A 25,088-nucleotide genomic window follows, 5' to 3' on the forward strand; every position below is an offset into this window, starting at 1 on the left:
AACTTCGATGCAGGAGTTACCCCCAGGTGACCCTCTGCCTTGCCCAGGTGGTGGCTGTCCCGAGAAGCCCCCTCTGTGCCTGCCTGTAGCGCTAGAGTGACCCCCGGGTCCCTCCATTGAAACCTATACAAAAACCGGTGCCTACTTTGCACACTGCACCCGGCCACCCCTGTGCCGCTGAGGGTGTGTTTTGTGTGCCTACCTGTCCCCCCCCCAGTGCTCTACAAAACCCCCCTGGTCTGCCCCCCAAGGACGCAGTTACTAACCTGCTGGCAGACTGGAACTGGAGCACCCCTGTTCTCCATAGGCCCCTATGTGTTTTGGGCACCTCTTTGACCTCTGCACCTGACTGGCCCTGAGCTGCTGGTGTGGTAACTTTGGGGTTGCCTTGAACCCCCAACGGTGGGCTGCCTATGCCCCAGGACTGAGACTTGTAAGTGTTTTACTTAACTCCTAATCTAACCTTTACTTACCTCCCCCAGGAACTGTTGATATTTGCACTGTGTCCACTTTAAAAATAGCTCATTGCCATTTTTACAATGACTGTACATGATATTGTTTTCATTCAAAGTTCCTAAAGTATCTAAGTGAAGTACCTTACATTTAAAGTGTTTAATGTAAATCTTGTACCTGTGGTTCTTAAAATAAACTAAGAAAGGAAATTTTTCAATATAAAAACCTATTGGCCTGGAGTAAGTCTTTGAGTGTGTGTTTCTCATTTATTGCATGTGTGTGTATAACAAATGCTTAACACTACCCTCTGATAAGCCTACTGCTCGACCACACTACCACAAAATAGAGCATTAGAATTATCTACTGTTGCCACTATCTTATCTCTAAGGGGAACCCTTGATCTCTGTGCACACTATTTCTTACTGTGAAATAGTATATACAGAGCCAACTTCCTACACTATGAGTCTCTTCTGCGAGCCTAGATTTAAGACAAGGGGATCCAACCTTCCTTCTTCAGACAGCAGGGCAGTCCTTCTTCTGGATCTTTCAAAGGACAGGAGTGTTCTGATGTGACGTTCTCAAAGTGCTGCTTTTATCCTCAGTGCCAAACTGTGGTTGGGAAATGCCACCTTTGTCTAACCGTCCCCTTTTCCTGGGTTTGGTTCCATACTGTCTAGGGTAACAAAGGGCAGGCCTGGATAGGTGTGAGCTGCTTTTGTCAGTGGTAGGGCAGGCAGACCTTAAAAGTCAAGTAGATAATTTGGCAAGCCCTGTGGTTACTCTCTGAAGCTTAAAAAGACTGAGTACAACCCCCCACCAGGACATCCTGTTCTGGGGGCGAAAGCCGTGCCCCACACCCAGGCTATATTGTCCCTATGTCCAGAAGGAATAAACGAAAAGCCACAGGAGAGCCACTCACAGTCATGAGACCCTGGACACTGGCAGTAAGGCCCATTTGGTTTAGGCAAAAAACGCCATCTTTCTAAAAGAGCCATTTTAGAACAGTAATTTAAAATATAATTTACCATTAAAGAGGATTTTAAATTCCACTACATTTGAGTGGAAGAAGTATTTCTCTATCTGGTCCCAAACTGAAGTCATCACTTATTAGTGTAATAATGCAAACCAGTGTTATTCTATGGAAAATGACTGCCTTCCAACAGTGAAAAATTACCATGGGTTTTTTCCACTGTCAGGACATGTGAAACATATAAAAATACATATCCTGCTTTTTAAATACCATGCACCCTCCTTTATGAATGGGTATATGAATGATTAGGGCCTACCTTAAGGGTGACTTATAAGTATTAAAAAAGAAGGTTTAGGTCTCACAAAAGGTTGTTTTTGCTAGGTTGAAATGGCAGTCTGAAAGTGCACTATAGGCTTCAGTAGCAGGGCTGACATGTTTTCAAGTGCTAAATTTAGTGGGTGGCAAACTTGGTGGGGCTGTCAACTAATTGTATTTAAATTACAGGCCCTGGGTACAAGTAGTACCATTTACTAGGGACTTATAAGCAAATTAGGGGAGCAGATTAGATGTAGGAACATTTTATCATAGTTCAGGGAGAGAGCACAAGCACTATACCACTGGCCAGCAATGGTAAAGTGTGCAGAGTCCTAATACCAAACAAAAAAAGTTCATCAAAACAGTAGAGTAAAGGCAAAAAGTCTGGGGGAATACCAGACTAAGGTTGTCAGATCTAACAAGGATGTTCCACAAAGTTGTGGGGTAGCAAATTGTACATTTTAGCCTATATTATTGTTCTAGCTAGTGCATTACTACACTGACCTACAGCACCACTGCAGAGCTCAACTTCTGGTGAAGAACTGATTCTTGTTCCTTCAAGCCCAAGTTAAAATAGGCTGAGTGCTTTATTACAAGCTGGATGTTAGAACACTGCAGGGCACTGCGATTTTCAAACAATATTAGAAATACATAAATTACATTTATAATAATCCATGTGGGAGGTGGGAATGTTCCCTATGTTTGACTGTCATGTGACAGACTGGGCTCAGCTCACCTTATAACCTATACCACCCCCTTGTTAGGTTGCAGCAGTGACTATTAGACGGGTATACTGGTTAGCATGAGCTCTATGCATTGAGGGCTTTCAACAGCAAAAGATCTGGCCCCGACTCTCACATAGAGATTTGTTTGAAAGATTAGCCCATGATGACAAGATCCATCTTTCCACTTGTAGGTGTCCAGATAACTCATCATGTAATTCTTTGAATTGTTTTCTTCACTTGCTTTCAATAGAACCAAATTGTCACAGTGCAAGTTACTCCTTCTGTACAAGCATTCCTTTTGCATTGGGTTTGTTTCAAAATGAGACCCCCTGAAATTTCACAAACTGTGTGCAAAATGTTTTACTGGAACCATAGCATAGGTGTTGTGATGCTACAGAGGACTATTGCACGTAGGGCACTGTTGCATTTTTTTTTGTCTGTCCTGGTAACTTGAGCTCATTAGCCGGTCTCCCTATTTTCAAGCTTCTGAGGGTTAGGTGCACACTGGAAAGGACAGAACAATAAATGTTTTTTTCCACAGTACCATTTTGCAACAACTTATTTGTGTTGAAGACTAATAAATGAATAGCTTCTTTTATGAGAGAGAGGGAGAGGGAGAGAGGGAGAAAGGAAACTTTTTTCTCTCCCTAGCCTTTCCTCTGAAGCTTATACGGTTTTCTGGATGTGTAAGCTGGTGAGGTGATACTGTAATGGGGTGACTAACACACATACAGGTAGGGCCGACGTCGGCCAGAGACAAGCTTAAGAATATCACATAGTTACATGGACCAGTCACCAGTGGTGGGTGGGACACAACCGGCAGGGGCTTCTGCCAAGGAGGGGTGGGGGGGTAGCACACAGAGCAAAGCACGGGGGCAGCGTGCAGAGCAGGGGGAGCAGGGTGGCAATAAAAAGAAAAACAACGTACCTGCTGCCTCTGTGTTCTGCTGCTCCAGCCACTTCTTGTCTTATTCCTTTCTCCCCACCCAATCCAGATGCTGTTACACAGCATGAAAGACGTACCAACACTGGCCTTAGCAGGCAGAAATGCAGCTCAGGGAGGGAGTGGGACACTGCGCTTGGTCTCCACCTCGGACAGCCGCCCAAACTGACATGTGCACTTGGAAGCACACCACCAGTCCTCTTCCACTTGCTGATGGGAAGGATGTTGGCCCCACCCCGTGAAAGCGGGAAAACAATGAGATAGTAAAATACTTTTATTATCCCTTTATTTTTCTGCTTTCAGCAGCAGGGCGATGCTCCTCTGGCATAGTCGGGGGGACACCCTTGGACACTATCTACCTGTAAGTGGATAAAATATATCTAATTGCTAGTGAAAGACTTACAGCACTGTGCAAAGTCTTGTGACACAATTGCCCTCCAAGTGTTTCTTTAAAACAGACCACTGCAGGTAGTGAAAAAGCTTTTAGGAACCCACTCTTTCTCGTTTGAATCTTATTTGGCAGTACAGAGGTTTGATTTGGTGCTTTTGCTAACGAAAGAAAATCTGATTTTAACCTGCTATTTATAAATGTCAATTACCCTTCCATCCAATGTTTTGAGACTCTTACCAAATTCCTTTCCTCACTTGGTAAATTAATTCGTTAAGTAGCATATACATAATTTTACAACACATATAATAAGATTAAGATGACAATGATAATAACCCCCATCACGTAAATTGCTCCATCACCACTGAACCTTATTTCGAGGCTCTTGAACTTGGCAATGGCCAACAGGGAGAAAGATATAGACAGTAGAAAAGAACAGAGGGAAACAATTGAATTTAATTTGTTATTCAAATGTTGCTCCTCAGGGTAATTCTCAAACCAAATCATCAACATAGCTCTAACTTACTTTGCTCTAATCGACAAGACTGCTAAGAGTGTTTCCCCTTCCCCAAGCCCTTTTTACAATAGGGGGAAAAATCATGAACAAATTGTACTAACATTTTCACCCCAAAAGCTAATCAAGATTACCTCCCTTTTCCCAGTGCGTCCTTGACTGGAACCATACTCAGGTTTGTGAATAACGTTATGTGTGGCAGAGAAAATATCCAAGCCACCATTAACATTGATTTTAGTTCACAAAAATGCAAATACTGGCGTGCAAGAAAGTGTGTGACTTTTTTCTAAAAGAAATTAGGTTGAAAAGGGGATTTCAGAGGGAAGATTGGTCCTTTTTGGAGAGACATATAACAGTATCTGTGTGGAAAATATATTTTCCACTTGAATTTTCAATCGGTGGTCAATATCTACCAGCTGTCTAGTCTTTACAAACTTGCAATTTGTGGGGAAAACAAGAAAGATACCCATGAAGAAACACAGCTAGTTATACATTTCTGAATTTGGCGTTACGGTTTACACTTGTAACTTTTTGAAAGGAACGTTTGCCTATAGATGTAGTGTACACTAAGTTTCCTAGAAAATTGATTGCACAGATATGACATACATTGTTTGCCCAAAATATGCAACCACACCAAAGTCAATACCTGATTTGTGGCTTGAAATGATTTTTCATTATTGAACAATCATGCATGTGCCAGAGTGTGGGGTGCAACAGGGAGCCTCCAGGCAGCAGGAGATACCCACAACAGGACAGCAAAAGATATGATGTGGTCCCCACTGAACTACCTAGTGATAAGGGTGGGTCTTTCAGGGATCAATGCGCCATAACAGGACAAGGGGGGCTTTTCCTATCTTCAAAGGAATCCCTGGACTCCTCTCCTAAACAACATTCAGTCTTACTCAATCTAATGCCTTCTGGAATGCTGGAGAAAAGTCATGTACTTCATGTCTCTTATCTGTGTTCTTCACAGTTCTCCATCTTAGTACCACTTGCATTTCGTATCACACAAAATGGAAGCTGGTGTGCACTCCAAGCATGTCTTCCACATACATACAACACACACACACATACATACATACACAATAGCTATGTTCTGCAACGAAGGGTGAAGGGCATGGTTGCAGGGGAATAGCAGACTTGCTAAGAAACAAGGAGTTGTCATTCGACCCACTGCCTATCAGGCAAAAGGTAAAAAGGCTAGCTCTGGTAAGTAAAATCAGTATCATTGTCATCGGTTGCAGTCCACTACAGCCTAGTGCGGCGACACTTGTTGCAAACAAAAAAGGATGGTGCACTTGGTGTGTGCCACCTACTTCAGAGTCTTGCCCTGGGTCTCACTGCAAAAGAAACAGGCCCAAGTGCAGTAGCATGTTTGATGTGGTAATGGACAATAATTACTACAGGTTGCTGTGGTAAATAAAAGGCGGGGGTACACATCCTTCAGAGTCATGAATGGAACCATCCTTCATCCGTACAATCTGCATTTCTTAACTGTATATAGAAATCGGAGTTTGGGGACAGTTGTCCCTTCTATCTTCTGGAATAGTGGATACAAATAATGTCAGAATTGTGAGGATGCCAAATTTAATTTAGATCAGAAAGTATCCTTTCATTCTGTGCTGCCAAACACCCCCTATAAAAAAGGAGAACCACATGTCTAGATTAGAATAGTGCACCAGAAAAGACTGCAAAACCATAACCATGTGAATTAATTGATTGTGGGAGGAAGTCGATTTGGAAGATATTTGCTTACATACAGGATGGCTGCAGTTTTTTGGCTCCAACATTTTGGGAGTTTTACCAACCCCACTTATTCTGGAAAAGTCACATGGAACCCAATGCTGTCTAACCAGGATGCCCTGGTCACAAAAGACTAAATCTATATAAAACTATTTTCTCACATTTACCTGCCATAAAAGCTTGCACCCAAGAGCATAATTTCAACAAGCGTCCATTCCTATGGTTCTTCCAGTTAAAAAACCAAAGCCACGAGCAGTGGTACAGCAGAGGACCAGACCAAATAGCACCAGGATACCATTTGCCAAAATTCTTGAAAAACACATTAGAATTGCCTGTATCTTTGACATGTCCTTTAGCTGTGTGGTTTGTCAATCCACAAATGTCTGGGATGATTTCTGTGAGTAGTAGTTGGGGAATCCAGGTTTGTAGAACATTTGCTGGTGACTGCAAATCTGTGTTTTACAACACAAATGTGTAGACCGAGTTTGAGCAAATATGTTTTGAGCTGTTGCGTATGAAACTCTGTGTAATTCACCAAGTTATACCACCCAAGATGACTCATTTTCAGAAATCTCACATGCAAACTTCAGTTTTTTTAATTTTTTTAAAAAGCAGGTTATGTACCCCCATGATTTTGCATTGGTCGTTGGCATGTTGATATGCACAACAACCCAAAAGGAAGATGCATGGCAATGAAGCGCGGTAGAATATTGGCCTTTGACAGCACATTTCTATGTTTACAGCTATGTAAATGTAAGAAGAAACAGTGTTATTATCCACAATATCTGATGCTTTCCAGGTAATATTGGTAAGAAAATATAGCATGATTTATGCAGATCACAACATTGTGGATTCTTGAGGGTATCTATTTTTAGTAAATATGTGGGACTGATACGTCAAAATCGACAGACATCCCACTAGCCACGTTTCAGTATACATGAGGTCTCAAAGTAGTTGGAAATGATGACAAAGAGGCAGGTCTTGTGCCAAATGGTCGACGAAATCTGGAGTATAACCACCAGTGGTGCCAACTTTGGAATTGAGGAGCCAGGTTTGAGTCCAGGTATTGGCTCAACACTTCATGTCATTCTGGGCAAATCTTTTAATCTCCCTATGCCTGAAAAAAAATCCTGTGTAATGTAATCTGGTGCTCACGTAAGGTGCTGTGATGCCTCTGGGCCACGCTTGGGCTGCACAAAATTATAAAACAAAGGCCTGGCTCTGCACTCCTTGTGTATTTTTTGTTAAAATAAAATAAAATTATTCGTGGAGCACATTCATATTTCAGGTCCACTGAAGAAGAAAATCAGGGTCAATGAATCCAGATGAGATTCCCTGGGGGGGCTGAAGGTAGGTGGTCAGTTGCAGGTGCATTTAGTTTGATTTTTCTTGGGCAGAAATCATGTCTCCGGCAGTAGTGCCATTTCAGACCCCTGGGAATGTAGACTGAAATAAATAACCAGTCTGAACACCGGAAGAGCGCTGAGGAAAATCAACAAACCATGCGAGAGAATTAGTGGAGGAGGCTCATTGCCTAGTGTCTAGAGGGAAGGATTTCTGCCCGGTCCTGTAGTGCTTTCCAAGAAGGAATTTGTTGGCAGGGTAAGTACTGTAAAGGGTCGATTGTTAACTTTCAACTGCAATTCTCTCATTAAAGGGTCACAGGATAATGGTACTGTGACTGGTAGCACAACCTCAATTTACTAAGTCCACGGCTGTGCTCGTTTTTCAGTTTTCCTCGGGGCACACTAGCCGAAACCGATGCTGATCTGCTCAGCCTAGGACACTGACAAATGAATGAGTGAACAAGTGGTGGGGGTAAACTGTGTGCAAAGGGTGAAAGAACCCTTATAACCTTACAATTGATGATTTTCATCAAATTTCACTTTGGAATTTACTACTGTTTTGTGGCTTTTGTGCACCTCGGTAGTCGGAAATGAGTAAGGAGGGTGGCCTTTGTGCATCTTGCTTTATGGAGGATTCGCCCACTCCATTTTTGAAATTCTTGGCATCCAGTGGTGCAACAACTTCCTCGGACACAGACTGGAGGTAAAAACTCATGAGATGCCTTCCGTGGGAGTAAGGCCGTATTGTTGGAACTAGGGAAGAAAGCCTACAAGATTTGTTCTGAGACACACACGCCATTTCAACACATTAATACTTACCTTTCAATCCCGTTTTGCTAATCCTCAGTGTGTGGTGGCCCTTCTGACACCTACTGTGCTAAACTGTGGGGTAGCCCTTGTAATTTAGGTCCTTCTGGTAGCTGAAGGAAGATATGGTGATTGCAGAGTCGGTTGCCTCCCCTTTCAGGCTAATTAGGAGAAAAAAAATCCCAGGCCAACATTTGAACCTATTTTACTGCTGGCTGAGGTTTGGGGAGCTTGTGGTGCTCCCATCAGTTCCTAGGGGCAAGGGGGGGGGCATGGATTGTACGCCATTTCATGAATCTGTAAAAAAAACAGGTGCCAGAGTGAAAATATATTTTCTTGAATTATAATAGCTCCTGTGGGATTGCCTGAACTCCTGTGAAGAGGGGCACCAGAAAACCACATGTAGCAGATGTTTCTCGAAAAACCTTACACTTAGGAAGTCTAATAAAATGAACTGTCCTGGACCCCTAAATAATCAAGATCACACTATTGTGTCAGCCTCAAAGTAATGTGAACCGAAAGATCCTGAAAATGCATATCTGCCACACAAGACCTCACAGGAAAGAGGAATTGCAATGGAAGAGATGAACTGCATGGAAGCCCAATATAGATAACACCACCCCATTCAGAAAACCTAGTGAGGGGTCCAAAACATCTCCAGTAATTCAGAAAAGAGAATTAAGGGAATGGAAATTAACAGTCGTGCAGTTACAGGACCTGGACAAAAAATGCTGTGCTGCGTGTGGGCTTCAAGAGAAAGACTCTGATGTCAAATGGGCATCGCATCACCGGCTTTGTTCCTGGACAACCACGGGCCCTTCAAGTTCATGATACTTCACCAATTAAAACCAGAAAGCAAAAAACTTAAATTTGAAAATCATAAATACAGACTTACTCTGGCGGCCTTGTGTCTGGTCCCAGGTCTCGATGCAGAGAAATCCGGTCACTGGCAAAAGCATTAAAACAGTGTTTTGTCTCTCCAAATTCCTTCTCCTTTTTTTCATCTGAGCTTAATTTTCCAGTATGGAATGATCGCCCTGATGCTCCTGGAGCGTTAGGGTCCTGAGGGGGGCGATCTAAGTAAGGTTTTAATTCTGCAGCTGTATAGTAGCCGGGCAAACAAGATTTTTTGTTATTTTGACTAGGTTGTTTGACAGGTGCATTTATCTGCATTTTTGGCATAGCTTCCTTGATATTGTTCACAGCATCCAGCATCAGATTCAGCACCTTGCTGTTCTCCATCTTCGATTCAGCTGTAGAACTGTCCTCAATTACTCCTTTTTGCAGTAAAAATACAAATGTTAAGAAAACAAAAACAACTGCCCCAAGTTTCCAGCGTAAAAGTCTTCTTCTGAAGATGAGCCGCCTGAAGCTAATCATTTTGGCACGCATATTCTTCCTCTTGATACAACTGGAAAGCTACGACAGACGATCCTTATGACGCATTTTGTTTTGGAGAATGCCTGAAAAAGTGAGTATAAATGATCATTATTTGGGAGAAACAACATTTCAACAACTTACCCCACCATGAAAACACTACTTATTCAAGTAATTGAACACCTCATCCATTGACATCTGTTAAAATTTAAAACAACTTTAACACTCAAATGACAATGGCTCTTGAAAACGTGTTACTGCTATCATACCATATGGTTTCTGTAGGAGGCTGGCTGTCTACATATTGTACAAAATGATGTGCACTGTGCAGAGAGTCCAAGCAACCTCATCTTGGTTTACAGAGGTAAAAACTAGAGCACCTAACGCTCTAATTTTTATGGTAGTTTGGCAAGCAGTTAGGCCAATCTTTGAGAAGTGCTAAGCATTTGTTGTACTCATAGCAGGGGCGGCTCCTCTGTTAGGGCGGAGGAACGTCGCATCCCAGCCAGCAGTGACAGCTGCAAAACCTTTACCAGAAAACTATAATAAACTGAGATTATTATTGTTTTCTGGTAAAGGGGCGGGGTGACGAGCAGTGAGGGGGAGTGCTGTGATACGGATGTATTTTTGGCTGGCCGTCTCCGTCCGGCCAAACACACATGCGCAGTAGACTCTCTCCAGCCCAGCAACACAGTTCCTGGGCTAGAGAGAGCATGCACAGGCTCCCAGTCTGCGTGGGAGTGCCTTGGCTGGGCACTCCTAGGCAATTCTGATGCTGCTCTGAGCAGCGTCAGAATTGGCCGCAGGGTAGGCTGGGAGCTTGTGCTGCAGCCTGTGACGGAGGAGAGGAGTGGCATGGCGGCGAGTGAAGGTACATGTTTTTTTAAATTAAATTGTTTATTCCTCTCCCCCCCTGCACGCCACCCCGCCCCTTCCGCAATCCACTACTGACTCACAGTATCAATAAATGTGGACACACACTTAAAAGAATAACTTGAGACTAATTTACGAAAATACTTCACATCTTTATAAAAAATTTAACACCAAGATCATCAAAAATCAGGAAAGTAATTTTTAAGTTATGATTTTTCAAAGTTTAGCAAAAATAGTCTTTTTGTTCATAATTACACACAAATGGAATCAATGGGATAACACTTAAAAAATGTATATAAAATAAGGCAATGCATTTACCAATGTCTCGTTTCATTTATAGGTCGAGGTCGTCGAGATGTCCTTTAGAAGAGCCAGGGAAGTTCTGGCAACTCCGGGTTTTTGTGGGTGCAGCAGCTGAAAAGTCCTTGGTGCTGGTGCAGGACCACTGCAGGGGACCACTTGGAAAAGCAATGCACAGGCTGACTTCAAGGTGAGTCTGGTGGGTTCCTTTGGAGTGTAGAGGTCGCAGGGAGGGAGCTTTAGAGCACAGTTGGTTCTCCGGTGCAGGGACCAGGGAGGCCGAGTGCAGAGCAGATATGTGAGCCAAGAGCTGTGCGCAAAGGTGCCCTTAGAGGCAGGAGCCAAGTCACTTTGAGGGTGGACTGCAGGCCAGTAGGACGACTCTGGGGGGTGGTTTGTACATGTCCTGAAGCCCCTCGACTGGAGCTTGCTCCTGGTCTTTTGAGAGTAGGGAGTGGAATTTTTTTCTGGGTGTCTGACGTTGGGGGTCCAGTAGCCCGGGGTATTGCATAGTTCAGCCACTGGAGGTTGCAGTGCCACCAAACTTAGCACACTTGCAGGATTTGTCCTCCAAGTCCATTGCTGGAACTTGGTCTGGCTGGTGGGTCCGGTTCCTTGTCAGTGGACGGTCATTGAACTGGACTTCACTGGTCTTTTGCATCTATGTTGCAGGAAGTGATGCCTTCACTCTGGAAGGAGATCTTTGGCAATTTTCAGAAGGGTGGAGGTCCTGTGGAATTTTGTAGAGTCTGTCCAATGTCCATGCAACCCCTCAGCAGTGATTGTCGAGTCCTGGGTGCAGCAGGCAGAGTTTGGCACCTTTTTCTTTGTGCAGCAGGAATGCAATTCTTCTGCCCTGGGTCTTCTTTGTTGCTGGCCTTCTTGTGTCCATGGACTCTGATCTGTAGGTCTAGGGTTGCCGACTAAATACTGCATCTAGTGTGTGTTTAGGGGAGTACCTAGTGGTGACCAATAGGTCATCTACCTTAGGGTGGTTACACCCTCTATGTGACCACTTCCTATGGGCAGAGGTCACTGCCCTATCCATGCTAGTCTATTTTCCTACCATGCAAGATAGAAGAAAATTAAATGGAGGGGTCACCTTGCATACAACACCTTAAGGGCGGTGCAAGCTGGGGGTGGCCACTGCTCCTGTCCTTTGTGCATTTTGCCGCCATTGCGCCTGCCAAAAGTGGGGGTTTTCAATGGGGGCAGCCATGTGCTGCTAGCAGCAGGGCTGGGGGTTGAGTTTCAAAGGCAGTAAGCCCTTTGAAGCTCGTTGGCAGAGCAGTACACATTCCTGGAGAAGGAGGTGTAACCCAGAGAGTACAAGCTCTCACCCCAGGGCTCCAGAATCTTGTCTGGTGGTGGCAGGCTAGTTGTGGCCAGTCAGCAACCATGCTGGGTTAGCTTTTTGGCAGGGTTAGTTAGCTTTTTCAAGGGGGCACCTCTAAGGTGGCCCCTGGGTAAATTTTGCAACAAATCCAATACGGCTACCAGTTTGGTTTTATTGTTCTGAGTTGTTTGATACCAAGTAACCTAGGGTTCAGAGTGGCCATCATGTGGCTGTGAAACTTGTTCCTACCAGTGTCCAGCACATAGATTTACAACGGCTGCTCTTTTCAATATGTCCCAGGTTTGGAAAGGACACAGTAGGGGCATATGTGTCCTATGCCCACACATGCATTAGGGCTGGAAGGCCTGCCAGAGGGGTGGCTTACCTATCTTGCATGCAGTGTGTAGTAGACAGGTCACACAGGCTGTGTGCCATGTCAGTTTTGCATTTTAGGATTGCACCAGGACACTCAGCCTCTAATGTCGGTACTGGGTGCACTTGGATGCATGCCCCTGAGGGTGGCACAATATGTGCTGCTGCCCTCAGGGACCTACCCTTAGTACCCCATGCCCTGGGTACCAAAGTACCATTTACTAGGGACTTATAGTGGCAGCTAAAAGTGTTGCCAACTGTGACAATATTTTTATCCATTTTAGGGAAAGAACAATGGCACTGAGTCCTGGTTAGCAGTCCAAGTAGCATTCAGAAACCAGGCAAAAAGTGGGAGGAGTACTGCAACAAGGGGGCAGTTTCCCACACTTTCTTACTCCTCACAATGGTTATTACAACATGTCTGAATATCTTCCACTCTGATAGCTGCCACACCCGAACCACTGGAGCTAAACACATGAACGTCTGCTAGGGCTGTGACCAATTCTCTTTTATGCCCATGTCTTTCTTTCTTTTCCCACATTGAATTAAATGTATAAAGATAAAGAAGTCGACCCGTTTCTGAACCAGAAAAAAACTACAAAGCACACTAGTAATCTAACGCACTAAGTGGCCAAAGGCGATACTATGCTATTTTGAGTAGTGGATTGCTCTCTGTTGTACAGTAGATTATTCAAATTACAAACTGCTTGCTATGTAACACTGAAGAAGTAAACTAGTTGGTTAGAAAGACATTATATCATCTCAGAATTCTAATACCTTGTAAAGCTGTAGAAAAATACCAGGACTGTTGTTTGCAAGTTCCATAGCTGAGGGCGAGACCTGGCAATATAAGAAACACTATCTGAACAGTTCTATGAACCGCCAATAACCTCATACACAACATTTTAAAGAGCCACCACCCTGTTTCATTTGTTGATCTCAACTGCAGTTGCAATTCCAGAGTATACCTCGACAAATTATAAAAAGAATAAGAAAAATTGTGTGATTAAAAATGTTAAGTGGTTTTAGAAAAATTATGAATTCCGAGAACCACCTTAACCTTCTTGTGAAGCATACAAAGTTTGACTCTGACGCTTTTTTCATGGAATGATCACTATGTGATAGAGTGGATTCCGGAGATCCATGAAGAAAACACTTTGGAACGGCTGCTTTACTAACCTATTAGAACAATATAAAGACCTATTTGACCTTGATGATCTTTCAACGTAAGAATCATGCTTCCATAATACAATCTTTAGTGTAGTGTTGCGGTTAAGCTTCCCATTTTCGCCCCTGCAATTGTAGTCGCCAAAGGACCTCTGAAGCAATTAGCATGTGCGGGTCATGTTACAGCTTCAAAATGTTTTTATGGGCCTCTGAAATTTTATCCGAGATTTGAAGGACTCCACAAGCGAACACATAATTCCAACTGTAAAACATATCAATGGTAGGCTTGTGGTTTGGGGAAGCAAACTCTGTGACAAAGAAAAAGGAAGAAGAAATAAAGAAAAATAAGCAGGGGAGAAAAAAAGACAGATGTAGAAGAGAAGGGATGGGAAACAAAACAGGAAATCAATCAATTAATCAATCAAGGCATTTGTAAAGCGGACTACTCACCCGTGAGGGTCTCAAGGCGCTGAATGGGGCGGGGGCTGCTACTGCTTGAACTGCTCCGAAAGAAGAACAAAGGAGAAAACAAAGGAGGGGAAAAGGAGGCAAAGTGAACAACAAAAGTGAAACGAAAGAAAGAGTGTCAGTTGAGAAGAAACGAGGAAAGGGAAAAAGGAGAAAAGCGAAACAAAGTATAAAATAATGCTATAACGAACAAGGAAAAGAATGCAACAAAGGAAGGAAAAAGGGAATAAGGATAACAGAAAGAAGAAAAGGATAGTTAAGGCGGGGAAAAAAAGAAAAAAAGCCATGATATAGTCAAATAACGAAAGCAGAAAAACAAAGTAAACATCAAATAATGCAAGACAAAAAGGAAGAGTAACAGTAGACCAAAATATAAGAGATGAAAAAGAAAGGAAGAACAAAAAAGTAGAAGAGAGTTAAATAAACGCAAACAGAGGAGAAAAAAAATCGGTCATCAATAGAGTGATGGGAGAATAAATTAAAAGCAGAGAGAAGATAAAAACTGAATAGAAGGCTGCGCAAAAGTAAGAAAAAAGCAGAGAATAAAGTAAGGGACAAAGAAAGTGAGACAGCAAGGAAAGGGAGAGAGAAACAATTACATTTAAAGTTGATAAAAAGCAGAAGATGAAAGGTACAAAGAAGGACGAGGAAGCCAGACACTCAAAAAGAGAGGAAAGGAAATAAAGAGAAAGAAACAGGAAAGTGAAAGCAATAAAGAAAACAAGTTAAAGTGGAAGAAAAACTGGAAGAAGTAAGAATCAAAGTTAAAGTGAGATTGAAAGAAGATGAAAACTGGAGGGAGAAAAGAAACTGAAGAAAGAAAAGAAAAGAAGGTGGAAACAAAGAATGAAAAAGCAGGGCAAAAGGGAGCAAGAAAAAGGAAGGAAAAAAGAAGGAATGCAAACATCCAAGGTGGGGATAGGGAGGTTAACAAATGGTGCGGACTAACAAAAAGAAATCAAAGACAAAGTCAGACAAGGTAGTGAAAAGACTGGGCCAAACCTCCATAGGAGTGGAAAGTTGGAGTGCTAGAGAAAGGAGATGGAAGAAAGGGCTAACAGAAAAGGAGAATTATTGACGGAGTGAACAGAAGCATACAGAGGAGAATGACAAGTAGAGTAGAAAGAGTAGTCAGGGGTATGTGAAATACCAAAAGATATACAGTGTGGATCAGGATGAACGAGTAATCAGAGAAGCTGTGAAAATGAAGGCAACTGAATAAGAGAGGTGGAGTCGAAATAGAAACAGAGATTGAAGGGACACTGACCAAGGAGGAGGTTAAGGTGTGCCTTGTAGTCATTATTGTAGCTCTGGTATAAGGTGGTCATCTTTAGTCTACTGTATACATTACAGGCTTTGAAGCGACATTCTCTGGAATACTGTGAGCAATTTAAACAATATGGTTGACAAGAAAAGCATAGCCCTCTTTAGTACATTAGGGGACTTGTATACATTATTGAGTCATTGGCATAAGATAGCCTTTTCTAGCAAACTGTGGGCATATGGACTATTAGCTGTACTGCAAAAGTGACCCTGGTTTGGGATATTGTGAGACTCACAGTTTACATGGTTATAATTCCATGGAATAATTGTGTCCAGAGGATAAAAGGTTAATCACAGACATGGTTCAAACATTGTTATAATAATGTAGGCCAAACCAGGCACAGAGTGACCCATCCCTTGCAACTGTGGCAAGGCACCCAGGCATTCACTGGGTATGTGCTATCCATTACCTTTAGTGGCTACAACTAAGGAATGGTGTACATCTCTAACATCTGTTTGCTATATATGGACAGATGAGGCTTATTCTGTCCATGTGGGGGAGGAGTAAATGTTGTGAGTACTTGATGAAAATGAAAGCCTCGTATTTGGAGCATGGTTTGTGTATTTACTCAGTCAATTAATTAATCAGTCGGTTCTTAGATGGCATGAGGCCCTTCTTGAAGTGGGTAAGCAAGGGTGACATGCAGAGGTGGAGGGGAAGGGTGTTTCAGGACTTAGCAGTGATGTGGGAGAAGAAGTGTCCTCCGGCGCGGCAGCGGCGGATTCATGCTATCTGTGCGAGGGTGAGGTAGGCAGAATGGAGGTTCCTTCAAGGTAAGTGGAAAATGAGGTGGTGGTTCAAATAGGCGGGTCCTTTTTAGGCATGAATCAGAAGCCTGAATTGGCATATTTTCCGGATGGGGAGCCAGTGGAGGTCTTTCAGGTGCTGGGTTATGTGGGTCCTCTTAGTCTGGCTGCTGCCTTCTGGAGTGTCTGGAGTCTGCTCCGGAGTTCAGTGGTGGTGCCTGCATAGAGTGCACTGCCGTAGTCCAGTCTGCTCATGGGGAGGTACATGAAGAATTTGCATAGAGTGTGGAAGCAGGCCGAAGAGACAGCGTTGACTTGACACTTCATGAAGTGGTCCGTCGGAGTAGTAGTGGGTCCTAGTTCTGAAGGCCACCAGGAGTCACTCCAGATGGAGAAGTGTCTGCCAAAGATCAGTGCTTCTGTTTTGTCTGTGTTGAGCTCCAGGCAGCTGTCCTTCATCCAGTCTGAGACATTCTTCATACAGTTGTGGAAGTTAGCCTTCATTGTGGTTGGGTTTACTGAGAGTGAGAGGACGAGGTGGGAATCATCAGATTAGGAGACTATGTTGATGTCATGGATTCAGACAATGTCAGCAAGGGGTGTCTTGTAGATGTTGAAAAGGGTTGGGATGAGCCTTGCTGGGTGCCGCAAATAGTGTGCTTGCGTTGTGAGGTGAAGGGAAGGAGACAGATTTTCTGTGTGCGCCCGTGAGAAAGGATGCAATCCATCTGAGCGCGTTGTCTGTGATTCCAATCTTGTGTAGTTGTTCAACGAGGGTTGGGTGGGAAATTGTGTCGAAAGATGCAGAGAGGTTGAGCAGGATCAAGGTACCCGATTCTCCTCTGTGGAGATGGGCGTGGATGATGTCTGGTGCAGCAATTAAGGCTGTCTCGGTGCTGTGATTCGCTTTAAATCCTGATTGGGAAGCATATAGTAGGTTGTTTCTCTCCAGGTGTTTAAGTGAGTTGGAGGCTCATGGCCTTCTACAGGACTTTGGTGGGAAACGGAAGCAGTGAGATGGGGTGGTAGGTTTTTAGCTCGTTGGGGTCTGCAGAGGGTTTCTTCAGGAGGGGTCTGCTCTTTACGTATTTCCAAGCATCGGAAAAGGTGGCTGTCCTGATGGAGGCATCGAGGATGGTGGTGAGCTGGTGGCTGAGCTTGTCTGTTTTGAGGTTGTAGAGTTGGTCGGGCATGGGTCGGATGGTGCTCCTGAGTGGATGGAGTTCAATAACATGGTTGTGTTCGGTGTATTGAGTTGTTCCCATGTGTTCAGTGGGTGGTCAGCGGCAGTGGTCGATGGGATATGGAGGAGGCCTGTGGGTTGGGTATCAAAGCTTCTGTAGATGGCTGCTAATATGTTGTGGAAGTGGTCGGCGAGGGTGTCGCAGGGTTCGTGGGAGGAAGAGATTGAGTTTTCGGTGCCTGTTGGGCAGGTGGACTTCTGATGATAGTGAAGAGTTCCTTAGTCCAGTTGGAGCTGGTCTCGATCCTGTGTGCCAGGAAATCATATTTTGCACCTTTGAGCTGGTGGTAGTAGTTGTTGAGGGCCGGCTTGAATATGGCTCAGTCAGTGTTGTTTCTGCTGGTTCGCCCTCTTCTTTCGAGTTGTTTACATCTGCGTTTCAATATGCGGAGTTCTGAGTTGTACCAGCTCCCTTGGTTGGTGGGTTTGTGAGTTTTGGCAGGTTTGGTGGGAGCGACCTGGTTGGCAGTGCCAGTGATCCAGGGGCTGAAGTTCTCTACTACCTGGTTAAGTTCAGTGGTGTTTGTTGGGCTGGGTGATGCTGAGGGGGTAAGTCTACTGAAGCTGAGTGACCTTGGTCCAGCTAAGAAAGGGGGTGCTGTTGTAGATGGTGGAGGGCAGGGGAGGCCCGGAGATGTTGAAGTGCATGACTGAGTGGTTGTACCAGGTGAGTTCCGTGGTGTGGCTGTATCTGATTCTGTTACTGACAGTGAAGATGGGTTCAAGTTTGTGTCCTGCTTTGTGTGTGGGGGCGGCGACCAGCTGCTTGAGGCTGATGCTGTCCATTCATTCCAGGAGGTCGGTGAAGATGGTGTTCTAGTGGTCATCTAGGTGGAAGATAAGGCTCACCAAGGAAGATGTAGTGCTTTGATTTAATAGTGAGCGGGATGATGGTGTGGCTGAGGCCGGGTTGTGGTCCTGGAGGTCTGTAAGCGAGGGTACCTGTTAGAAAAGGGGTCTTTGGTTGACAATCAGGTTACCCCCCTGTTCAAGCAAGGACCCTCACTCTAGTCAGGGTAAGAGAGAATCACCCTCAGCTAACCCCTGCTTACCCCCTCGGTAGCTTGGCAGAGCAGTAGGCTTAACTTCAGAGTGCTAGGTGTAAAGTATTTGTACCAACGCACACAGTAACTCAATGAAAACACTCCAAAATGACGCAACACAGGTTTAGAAAAATCAAAAATATTTATCTAAACAAAACAAGACCAAAACGACAAAAATCCGACATACACAAGTCAAGTTATGAATTTTTAAAGATTAAACTCAAAAATAGAGCTTAGAAAGACAAAATGCTCCGATGAGGTGTTAACACGGTGTCGTGACGGAGTCGTTCCCAACAATCCGACACCAGCGGTCCCGGAGTCGCGTAGACCCCCAGGCACAGTACCTTGGTGAAGAAATGAAAACGAGCCAATGCGCCAAGTTGGGGATCGCGGCGTCTTTGCGAAACGTTGAATCCACGCACTTTGAGCGGCGTCAGTCACGACGTGGTGTGGCGACTTCCACGGAGTCGCAGACTTCGGCGGGGCTGCAGCGATGTCGGGCCTGCGAAGGTCGTCACGTTCCAGCGAAGATCACAGAGTCGGGTGCAGGCGGCATCACCGGATTCAGCAGCGTCGTCGGTCCGAAGTCGTCCGAAGTCGATTTCCTTGAAAGGGCCCAGGGACTGGAAAGGGCACCACTTGTCAGAGCAGGAGTCTCTCCAGAGACTCCAGGTGCTGGCAGAGAAAAGTCTTTGCTGTACCTGAGACTTCAAACAACAGGAGGCAAGATCTAAATCAAGCCCTTGGAGATTTCTTCACAAGACGGAAGGCATACAAAGCCCAGTCTTTGCCCGCTTACTCTGGCAGAAGCATCAACTGCATGATAGGTCCACAAGGCACAGTCACAGGCAGGGCAGCACTTCTTCTCAGCTCTTCAGCTCTTCTCCAGGCAGAGGTTCCTCTGGTTTCTAGAAGTGTTCTAAAGTCTGTGATTTTGGGTGCCCTTCTTATACCCAATTTCTCCTTTGAAGTAGGCCTACTTCAAAGTAAAGTCTCTTTTGAATGTGAAATCCTGCCTTTCCTAGACCAGGCCCTAGACACTCACCAGGGGGTCAGAGACGGCACTGTGTGAGGACAGGCACAGCCCTTTCAGGTCTAAGTGGCCACTCCTCCGCTCCCAGATGGCTCATAGGGAAATGCAGACTACACCCCAGCTTCCTTTGTGTCACTGTCTAGTGTGAGGTGCAACCAGCCCAACTGTCAAACTGACCCAGACACGGAATCCACACTTGCCAAGTCGAATTTACAGTTAAAACTGCAGACACTGCAGTGGCAGGTCTGAGACATGATTACAGAGCTACTTATGTGGGTGGCACAACCAGTGCTGCAGGCCCAATAGCAGCATTTGATTTACAGGCCCTGGCACCTCTTGTGCACTTTACTAGGGACTTACTAGTGAATCAAATATGCCAATCATGGATAAACCAATTACATACAATTTACACAGAGAGCATATGCACTTTAGCACTGGTTAGCAGTGGTAAAGGGCTCAGAGTTCAAAAGCCAACAGCAACAGGTCAGAAAAAATAGGAGGCAGGAGGCAAAAAGATTGGGGCTGACCCTGCATAAGCAAAAAAGTCCAACAGTAGTTTTAATGGTAGTTTTGTCGTCTGACTGGAGCTGGAAGTCATGCATTCCATGATCGGCGTGGTCTTGTTGTCGGTGGAGGTGCAGGTTATCGATTCTCCGGATTACAAGTCCCCATACCACCAGCCTTTTCACTGCAGTTCCACCGCACTTGGCATGGGCAGTGCAGGAGCCCCCATGCACAGCCCCATCGTGCATTCCACTGCCCAAATTACGGGCAGTGGAATGCACGACGGGTGGTGCTGCATCCGCCACACTGCCTCATTGCCGCCGGATTGTTTACGAGCCGGTTGCAATGTTAAGGCCCTGCAGTGAACTCCAAATAGGGCCGGCGGTGTTTGGACGGCACAGGTGGTCTCTCTGTGGTTTGAGTTTGGCGGGCGGCAGACTCATAATGAGGGCATAAGGGCCTGATTTAGAGTTTGGCAGACGGATTACTCTGTCGGAAACGTGACGGATATCCCATCCGCCATTTTACGATTCCCATAAGATGTAACAGGATTGTACTATGGCAAACGGGATAGCCATCACGTTTGTGATGGAGAAACCCCATTTGCCAAAATCTACATCAGGCCCAAACTACTGAATTTCCAAAGCATACTTAACGCAGTAACAGTTCATGGAAATTAGATTAATAATTTGTGCATATATGTGGCACTTAATTATGCTATTTTCTGGGTTTTAGAGTGCTTTTGCTGTTATGCAATTCAGAATAAGGTAGGTATAAATTCTATGCCTTTTTTCCAGTCTTTGTACATTGTGCTGCAAACTTACCAATTTGTCCCCATTTTCTCAATACCGGCCTCCCAACAAGCATAGGGAAGGTCGACATTATTAGGCATTATACATTTTTAGATCTCAGATCCCTGCATAAATATTCATTCAGAATTTGCACCAAAACCTGTAACCTCCTGTCTAAATTTTATAAAAATTATGCTTTTAAATGCCCCATTTGGCACCATTATTTTTAGGTGGAACACGCAAGCGCTTTGACCTGTTGTAAGTATTGTGGGGTTTTAACCACACCCACCTTATGCCCATCACTTTCATTCGTTCGTGGGCTTGCCTTTCAAAAGTCACTTGATGTTATTGGTAAATGCTTTACCTTTGTCCCGCTTTGGGGCAGTTTCGTTACCGCCTTGCAGACTGACCCTGTTATACTGATTATTGCACGATTGTCAATATATTTCAGCGTGGGCAAACTACTTTTTCTTTTGTCTGCGCTCCACGGTTGCCATGCCAGTGCAAACTCAATCGGCGGAATCGGATCGCTGCTTAGATTGTTTACACTGTTACCTAATAAGAGCCATTTAATTACTGGATTACCATCTCAGATACCACATGGTAGCTATTTGTTTTTTATTAGTGCTAGCACTTCTAGGCATATCGGAAAGCATTTTCTTTCCAGGTCCTGAGGTGTGTTGAAAGCAGTGTCGCCAGTCATGCCCGGGCAAGCTGTTGGCAGGTGTCACTCTGTCCAGTGTGGGAAATTAGGTCTCTGTGGAGTCAGAAGCAGGAGGTAGGCAGCGTGGACAAAACAAAGGGTCACCAGGACATATAGCAGAGACCTTGAGTGATTTCATAGTCAAGATTTGACCCGGAGGTGGAAATACAAAGCTGTTCTCTCTCCAGAAAGAACATTAATCGCCAGAGTTATTTTGAGATTTTTACATTATATATACTCTGATCTGCTTAGTGCACGTCCTTTGCAGCAGGCATATTTACTGTCTAGGCTACCTTATAATGATGCCAAGTTTGCACTAGACAAAAGTACGTTATCTCTCTAGAAAGAACATTTATTGCCAGTTATTTTGACATTTTTACATTATATGCACTTTGTGATCTGCCTGGAACACGTTCTTTGCAGCAGGAACATTAACCCTCTGTGCTACCTTATCATGAGTCCAAGCTTCCACTAGACAAAAGTATGTTCTCTCTCCAGAAAGAACATTAATCGCCAGAGTTATTTTGACATTTACATTACATGCACTTTGTGTTTTGCCTAGCACACATTCTTCACAGCAGGCACTTTAACCCTCTGTGCTACCTTACAATGACTACAAGCTTCCACAATACAAAAGTATGTTCTCTCGCCGGAAAGAAAATTAGTCACCAGTCTTATCTGTGACAGTGTGCTGAAGAGGCCGGGAGTGGCTGGGCAAGAAATATATAGGCCCGATATAGCTTTACAATGATGTTGCTTCAGCATTTAGTGCTTCAACATTTATTTGCAGCAGCCATGTTACTGCATAGTGCTTTAAAGCTATTTTCTGCTTTGAAGATGTTGAATGAGTTATTTGTTTGAGCGCAATATTACAACTTTACTGAACTCCTTAATAAATACCTTTGAAATTTGTATACTGGGGCCACTTCCAAGCCCTGTGCAGGGAGCCAACCCCAGCTCATGAGCTGTAGCTGCAGTCCGTGAAGAAAAAAAGTCAGGTAAAGGGCTGAAATCCTGGTTTTGCCATGTTTTTATTCGTATAGTTGTCCAGCTCCCCAGTTCAAAACGGGACTCACTCATTTAGTTTATGTTTCTGCTTTGTATTCTGGGACTTGTATTTTTATGTTTTTATTGTGATACAAGCTGGAAACCAGTCCTTGGAGTAGTGTTCGTAGAGTTGTCCAGCTCCCTTGTTCGATGTGTGATTCGCTCATTTAGTTTGTTCCTGCTTTGCATTCTGGGACTTGAAGTTTTATTTTTATAACATGATACAAGCTGCAAATACAAAGCAGAAACCTGACTAGATAAACTACTCATTTGAGTCTGTGAAACTTGAGCTGTGTGTACGTGCATTTATAAAGCTAACCTCGAGGAGAGCTTACAGTTGACTATGCCGTACAACAGTTAAAAGTTTACAACTAATATTTCAGTTCAAGACCGAGGATCATTAATATCATGTTAGAGGGCTCTCCTCAAGTGTGTGAAAAATTCTGGGCATTTTGTAAGACTCCACAGACTGCAGTGAAGGAACAGTGATCCAGTAAGCACGCATTCTTGGAGTACAATTATTTATTCATTGCCCCATGAGCAATGACACCTGTACCAGCTGCCAAGTAAATATGTTTTGCATCGGGTGTAGTTTGTGTTTTAAGGGCCTTGTTTAAAAAATATTCCTGTAGGCCTACTAGCTCTTTAGTTATATGCAGTGCCACTGGAATTATGTGGCAGAAAGGTCCAAAATATGCGGCAGGGTTGATCAATTAATGTGGCAAAAAAGTCCAGCTATGCATTTTCAATGCCAACAGCTCCAACTCAAGTAAATGCGAGACCTATTGCTTTGAAAATGCTTGTTTACATTTTCTGGATGTATTAAACCTTTTGGGACAATGTTTCAAAGCTGGGAATTTATACTTTTCTGATTATTCCCTTCCTTTAATAGTTAGATTTGCAAAACTGTACATAAACCCATGCAATTGCTAAAGGACCCAAATGTTTGAAATTTGAAACTAGTGGCCTTTACTAAAAATTATGGTTCTACTAAAAGCAGTAGAATAACATTACAAACATCAGACGTGCACCAGCATCACTGTGAAGATGGATAGCAAAACTCGGTAAACACCGAAAACAAAAGGTCGGCAAGGAAGTAAGGTTACCATAGGTCTCTTGATCAACAATCAATTTCTTATCATGCAGACATCCAAAGAATTTGTAGATTCTCCTAAAAGCAGCCACATGTTCTGTTACAGGGCCCAGCAGTGTCCTCAGTAATTTGAAACTATTTCCGCCAAAAGAACACATATATTGACACTAGAATGGGGAACTCCTCCTTGCACAACAGGGTAGACAGAAGCAAAGAAATGGGATGGACCAGGGCCAGAGTGATGATCACTGATTGAGAAAGGGCTGTTCTGGGAAAGAATCCACTTGGTATCCCAGCAACAGAAATCACAGACGCTCTTGTGGAATGTGCAACAGGTCAGCATTGCTCCGACTGGAGGGGTAGAAGGACAAAAATCTTTACAATGTGCAGCAAACTGTGACATTCAGCTGATTTTCAAATTTTAAGGCTGACCTGTAGTCCTCAGTACTGAATGTGTGCTGGGTGGCATTTACGCAGACCAAGTAGAGTGAAAAGTCATGCCCTCTATAATGATATCAGACAAAGCAAAATATAAAGTTAATTGTATTAGGGTGAAGGTCATTCAAGCAAGTACGTCTGCACCTTCAGGAATCTGTAGCAGTGCCAATAAAAAAATGTTTCTGAACCACAATTCAGCATTCCAAAGAGCTTCCCAGCGTCACTACGCAGACTAAGGGTTTGGATTCCTGTGCAGAGAAGGCCGCTGTCCAGCTGCTGTTTCCCTCCACTCATAACATCTGTCTCTTTGCCCAGTGTTGACTAGCGGCTCAACAACACTTTACTGAATAAAGCCTGGGACTATAAAAATATGCTTATAGCTCTCTCAGATTGGGGAGTTGAAATCTACAAGTGGTATATCTTTTGATTGGGCTGTGGCATCCTTCTAGTGCTCAGTTTCAAGATTTTCGCTGCCACGGCCTCTACAGTCAGTATGATTTATTGACAAGTTAGTACCTCATCATCAGCTGAGAGAAGGCTGCTTTCCTTCAGTCTGCGACTGAACCTAGAGCCAGAGGATTCAGAGTGTACCCCGAGGCAGCAGAAATGTGTGTTTTGCAGGTGAATGTCAATAAAAAGGGAGCGCCTCGAGATAATGACTAGAATGTTTAATTCCGTGGCTGGGGGAGCCAACGAAAAACAAGAAAATGTTGAACAGAGGCATGGTGGCAGAACGTTCCCACCCATGCAAACACCATTAATGCAGGGTCACATAGTCAGCAATCCAATCTGGAAAGAAAAAAAATCTAGGTTACTGAATGTTAATTTTCCTAAATATGGAAACCCCCAGTAGATCCATTCCAATGCAGGAGCCTAACTAACAAAATAGGTTAGAGATGGCATGGCTCTCCTTTAGTCTTTGACAAATTATACTTGCAATCATCTTAATTCAGCTGCAAAATATAGTACAAATATTGCGGAAGAGAAGTAGCACAAGAGACATTATCGGCTTTTTTAACGCCATTA

At 44.0% G+C, this 25,088-nt stretch overlaps 1 protein-coding gene across 4 annotated transcripts in view; it reads right to left on the reverse strand.

Annotated features, from left to right (window-relative positions):
* Positions 1 to 25,088, reverse strand: part of GALNT3 (polypeptide N-acetylgalactosaminyltransferase 3) — a 681,517-nt gene that overhangs the window by 427,708 nt on the left and 228,721 nt on the right. For all 4 annotated transcript variants that reach the window (XM_069225259.1, XM_069225260.1, XM_069225257.1 and 1 more), the window contains one exon: positions 9,100 to 9,667. In XM_069225259.1, coding sequence (XP_069081360.1) covers positions 9,100 to 9,596 — 497 coding nt within the window. In that variant the 5' untranslated portion in view covers positions 9,597 to 9,667. The remainder of the gene's footprint in view (positions 1 to 9,099; positions 9,668 to 25,088) is intronic.

Source organism: Pleurodeles waltl, chromosome 3_1 (genome assembly GCF_031143425.1).
Source record: "Pleurodeles waltl isolate 20211129_DDA chromosome 3_1, aPleWal1.hap1.20221129, whole genome shotgun sequence".
NCBI classification, from domain to species: domain Eukaryota; kingdom Metazoa; phylum Chordata; class Amphibia; order Caudata; family Salamandridae; genus Pleurodeles; species Pleurodeles waltl.